Below are 5,479 nucleotides of genomic sequence, written 5' to 3'. Positions count from 1 at the left end.
ACCCTTTTTAGGAGGCAACCTAAAATATTTGAGGCCACACCAAAAAGTTATTCTCTCTCAATTCATTGCTAAAAAAATTTAAGAGCAAACCGAACTTTTGGTACTTTTTCTTTCTAACAAAAAGTGTTTATTGATTCACTTAATATGTGATACAAGAGGATATATCCATATCTAAAACACAAACAAATTATGCTAAACAACAAATAAGCAAATGTTAGGGTCCAGATTGAGTGAAAAGAGTTGAGATGGAATAAATAACTCAGCCACAGATTGAATACTGCACTGAACCGTACCTCACCATGACACACTAACGGCTATCTATCGCTTCATCACGTCGTCATTGATTGATGCATTAAAACCCCGAACCAAAAGCGTTCCTCCAGCACATCAACAGCGTCTGCTTACTCGAGAAGGATAAAAACGTCATTTGAATAAAACCACTCTCACCGTCAGACCATAGATATTATTATATTACATGGAGACAGAAACTCAAAAGGACAGCTCATCCCACAGACACAAGTTCACTGAAAACCCCTCTTCTTTTAAATTCCCTTTCTTTTTTCCCTAGATTCCGTGATTTCGATTCAACACTCGATGCGGTGACAATTATAGATTTTGCCGGCAAAGTTTTTGTTTTTGCGAAGAAACAGGAAACGATGTCGGTGTTCGACGCTGCTATCGTCAACACGGAGCTTTCCAAACCGACGTCGATCTTCGGTCTCCGGCTATGGGTCGTCATCGGAATCTTACTCGGATCTCTAATCGTCATCGCCCTCTTCCTCCTCTCCCTCTGCCTCACCTCCCGCCGCAAAAACCGCAAACCGCGAGCCGACTTCGCCTCCGCCGCCGTGGCAACGCCGCCGATTTCGAAGGAGATTAAGGAGATCGTTCCGGCGCCGGCGGAGATCCAGGTGGACATAGGGAAGATGGAGCACCGAGTGGTGTTCTCGGATCGAGTGTCGAGCGGGGAGAGCAGAGGAACGGCGAGTGCGAGCGAGACGGCGTCGTATTCGGGGAGCGGGAACGTGGGGCCGGAGGTGTCGCATCTGGGATGGGGGAGGTGGTATACTCTGAGGGAGCTGGAGGCGGCGACGAATGGGCTGTGTGAGGAGAATGTGATCGGAGAAGGCGGCTACGGGATAGTGTATCGTGGGGTGTTAACCGACGGTACTAAAGTCGCGGTCAAGAACTTGCTTAATAACAGGTAAACAAATTTGATCCTTTAATAGCTCGTTTCTGAAATTTTGGATTTGATTGGACTTGTTGTGTTTGCTCTGTGTTGGTTTTTACTCTAAAGTTTTTGATCCTTTACTCATTTCTAGATTAGGATTTTATGTGTAGAGCCGAGGGAGATGAATGACAGCGATCAGAGTCAATTCTCATATCTAACTGCCGTGCGTATGATTGTGGTCCTTGAAAGTTGTTTTTGTTGTTGAATTCATCATAATATGTATAGATGATGTCATGGATGGGTCACATGTGGTTTTGATGACTAATAAGTAAATACTAGTAGTCTATGCTTTTGGATTTAGATCTCTATATCAAGTGTAAGATTTGTAAGTGTTTCTTATAATAATTTACAGGGGACAGGCAGAGAAGGAATTCAAAGTAGAAGTGGAAGTGATTGGGCGTGTACGGCACAAGAATCTCGTTAGGCTTTTAGGTTATTGCGTTGAAGGTGCTTACAGGTAAATGTTGATGCTCATTTTTCCTCTTTTTTTTTTTTTTTTTTTTTTTTTTTTAATTTGGGAAGAAAGCAATGTTATGAACTAATGTCTGGGTTCTCTCTGCTTACAGGATGCTGGTGTATGACTTTGTGGATAATGGCAATTTGGAGCAATGGATTCACGGTGATGTTGGTGATGTCAGTCCTCTAACGTGGGATATTCGTATGAACATTATACTCGGGATGGCTAAAGGGTAAGTTAAATAGATTCGTCTTGCAGTCAGCTATGTTTGTAGTTTATCTTTGTAAGAGTGGTATATATATATACTTATGTAGATTGGCGTATCTACACGAGGGTCTTGAACCAAAAGTGGTACATCGGGATATAAAATCGGGGAATATATTGCTTGATCGCCAATGGAATGCTAAGGTTTCGGATTTTGGACTTGCTAAGCTCTTGGGTTCCGACAGCAGTTATGTGACCACCCGTGTCATGGGAACCTTCGGGTAAACTCTCTCTCTCTCTCTCTCTCTCTCCCGTGATAAAAGCCTTTATAAATCTGAATCTTTAGGAAATAACTTGTCACTTGTTCAGTTATGTAGCGCCGGAATATGCATGCACCGGAATGTTAAACGAGAAGAGTGACATCTACAGCTTTGGAATATTAATCATGGAGATCATCACTGGTAGAAACCCTGTTGATTATAGTCGCCCTCAAGGAGAGGTATGTGTTTATTAGTGGATTCTTATACCCTCCTTGTTTCTATTCCCTCTATGTTTTTCTTATACATGTTTTTCTTTTCTTTGTGTGTGTGGTTTTAGACGAATCTAGTGGACTGGCTGAAAACAATGGTCGGAAACCGAAGATCAGAAGAAGTAGTTGATCCGAAAATAGCAGAACCACCATCCTCAAAGGCTCTTAAACGAGTGTTGCTAGTTGCTTTGCGTTGTGTGGATCCTGATGCAAACAAGAGACCTAAAATGGGACATATCATTCATATGCTTGAAGCTGAAGACTCACTCTATCGCGATGTAAGCATTTTTTTTCTGCCTTTTCATTGTCTTTACGAGTTGAAATAATGTCTTATGGTGGGACAATGTTTTTGCAGGAACGCCGAACAACAAGGGACCATGGAAGCCGCGATAAGCAAGAGACAGCGGCTAGTGAAAGCGGGGAGAGCGGTTCACGGCATCATCAGCAAAAGCTAAGATGAAAAAGGGATCATTTTAAGTGACTTTGCTTCTCACACACGACCACTTCCATTTCAATTGATTCTTATTATTATTAGTTTTGTGTCACATTCACATACATAAATATTTTTCATTCTTTGGCTCTTGAGTTACGTCTAATTAACCTTTTTGTTTTTCCTTTTTGTAATATTTTGTCAACGTTCACATGTCATATATAGATTATAAAATGTAATTGTTTTGGACCAACCTCGACGCTATGTTCGTGCCGTTGCATAACACGATTGGTGGATGGATCAAAACTTATCGCTTTAAGAACCGGCATGGGTGCGGAATGGACCCATAAGGATGCTTTAAGCTCGCGTGATTGTGTTTCTAAACAATTAAGTATTGTCTTGTGTATGACCCACTAGATTATGGACCTCTATGTATGTGTGATTATGATTTTTAAAATTTGCCAAGTTTTGCAAGAATTTTATAATGAAATTGGATGACTAGCTTGTGAACACAAGATAGGTGCACAGTCGTCACCCGAGCGACGACTGGAGTGTCTTCACGTGTAGGAGGAAAACTAATAAGAGGTAGACGACATACAAGTAATATTTTTTTTATCAAGGGTAAAAGAAAATATCAAATGCGTGTAACTGTATAATTTCCATAAGTCATTCCATTTTCTGATACTTTGATATTTCTTAACGAAAACTAAAGTCATCCTAACAAAGCTTTTTGTATTGAGTATAAAAAGATTAAAATGCATGTATTGCGTACACAAACGTCAAAAACTCAAAATGTTATGTACACAATGCACCTTTTAAACGTTGTTCGCTGACAAAACAACGTATGATAATAGTAGTTTTCATTAACCAACATATTCTTTTTATATTGGAAGTTATTGTTCTGTTTTTCCAAGGCTCTTATTAGTAATACAATTCTAAGAATCATGAGACCAAATTTTCATAGCAGGCCTTTGGGAATGTCATTTGCAAAAACTATTCTCCCATGGTTAATTGTGCAACAAAAAATAACAAAAAGATGACTAATCCTAGGCCTGGGCATCCGGGTCTTCGGGTCAGGTATTGTCGGGTCCGGATCCTTCGGGTCCTACCAATTTAAACCCATATAGGTACCTATAACTTTTCGGGTCGGTTCCGGATCGGGTCTTGTCGGGTCCGGATCGGTTCGGGTCTATAATATCAATACCCGTAAAATACCCAAGATTTTTGGGTATATTTCGGATCCGGGCCGGTTCGGGTATTTAGGACCCGAAATAGACCCGAAGTACCCGAAAACTCTAAAAATACCCGAAGAACCGCAAAAATACCCAAAAAATTATCCAAAATCAGACCTGAAAACCCAAAATATACCCGAATTTTATCCGAATACCCAAATTATATTTTCTAAAAATCTAAAATTTCACTAAAAACCTACAATTATACCCGAAAATCCAAACCCGAAACTTTAAAAAAAATCTGAAATACCAAAAATCTGAAATACCAAAAAACTCGGGTAGGACCCGGACCCGAACCGAGACCCGCGGATCCAAAAAAAAAAGACCCAATAGGTACTTAGCATGGACCCGGATCCGGACCCGAACCTGTATTTTCGGGTCGATTCCGGTTCGGGTCTTCGGGTCCGGGTAAAATGCCGAGGCCTAAGTAATCCTCTATCAGAAAATGTTATTCTGAAAAAAATAATGAGATGATTTATTAGCTTAATTAGATCGTGTTTCAGAGTGTTAGCTAAAATGCATTGCTGTATGTGTAGTAGAAATGACGCGGTCAAAAATTTTGTACCAAACTATGGGTGAATGTACCAAACTATGGGTGAATGAAACAGTTGACGCTGAGCAAAAAAAATGGAGTGATTGCATTGACAAGGGAAGCAAGTTCAGCCGTTGGATGAGGAGAGGGAAGAATATTAATCAGCTGGCCAGAATTGACTTTTTCTTGTTTTAGTAACGCAACAAGTAGGCAATGTGCGTTCCTATTTTCCTAATAAAATAAAAATAAAAATAAAAATAAGAAACACGTACACGCTTTCTTCATTCATCTGTCATTTAATAGTGGTTTTGTCACAGCTCCGTAACCAAAACATAATCCCACTTCCTCTCTCTATCGTTCTACCAAATCAACGTCAAACCTAATTAACATTTTGTTCTTTGATAATCCGAAGAAACACGGCAAGCTGCTTGTGGTTTTAGTCATAAAAGACCAACCAACCAATCTTATCTTTCCTCGAAATTTCTCTGACCGCCCCTCCTCCACTTATTGTCTTTTTTTCTTTCGGTAAGAGCACACCGACCGTTGATCTTGTCTTGTGTACTTTTTTTTCTTAATATCTGATATTTCTGCTTTTATTTTCCATCTCTGATTTCTTATCTCTATTGCACAGAAACTTGTATCAGGCGAATCCCAGTTTCATTCTTCTTCTTCTTCCAAGGATCTATCACTTTATGTAAGTTTCGATTAGTCTTTGCTCCTTTTTAATGATAATCGTGTGTTAGATTTGATCTATTTCCTGTGTGAATTTCTATATGGAATTCAGATCTGTAAGATACAGACATGATGATGGAATTTTTTTACTCGGGTATGTTAGAGAGATGGCTATTCCATTTCTTCTAGGGG

General features: G+C 39.8%; 2 protein-coding genes across 2 annotated transcripts in view; both read left to right on the top strand.

Annotated features, from left to right (window-relative positions):
* The first annotated feature begins 503 nt into the window (after window positions 1-503).
* Window positions 504-3,026, top strand: LOC106295896 (probable serine/threonine-protein kinase At1g01540). Its single transcript, XM_013731900.1, has 7 exons — window positions 504-1,204; window positions 1,584-1,688; window positions 1,798-1,920; window positions 2,003-2,173; window positions 2,262-2,391; window positions 2,490-2,699; window positions 2,777-3,026. Exons 1-7 carry the CDS (start codon window positions 657-659, stop codon window positions 2,879-2,881), a joined length of 1,392 nt encoding a protein of 463 aa, XP_013587354.1. The 5' UTR covers window positions 504-656; the 3' UTR covers window positions 2,882-3,026.
* Window positions 3,027-4,925: 1,899 nt separating this feature from the next.
* Window positions 4,926-5,479, top strand: part of LOC106295506 (protein BPS1, chloroplastic) — a 2,372-nt gene continuing 1,818 nt past the window's right edge. Inside the window, exons 1-2 of the mRNA XM_013731428.1 lie at window positions 4,926-5,140; window positions 5,247-5,309. The gene's annotated coding sequence lies outside the window, so the exon portion shown is untranslated. The remainder of the gene's footprint in view (window positions 5,141-5,246; window positions 5,310-5,479) is intronic.

This window comes from Brassica oleracea, chromosome C5 (assembly GCF_000695525.1).
Source record: "Brassica oleracea var. oleracea cultivar TO1000 chromosome C5, BOL, whole genome shotgun sequence".
Taxonomy (NCBI): Eukaryota; Viridiplantae; Streptophyta; class Magnoliopsida; order Brassicales; family Brassicaceae; genus Brassica; species Brassica oleracea.
The sequence above is the reverse complement of the archived record's forward strand: the minus strand, read 5'-3'. Positions and strand labels throughout refer to the sequence as shown.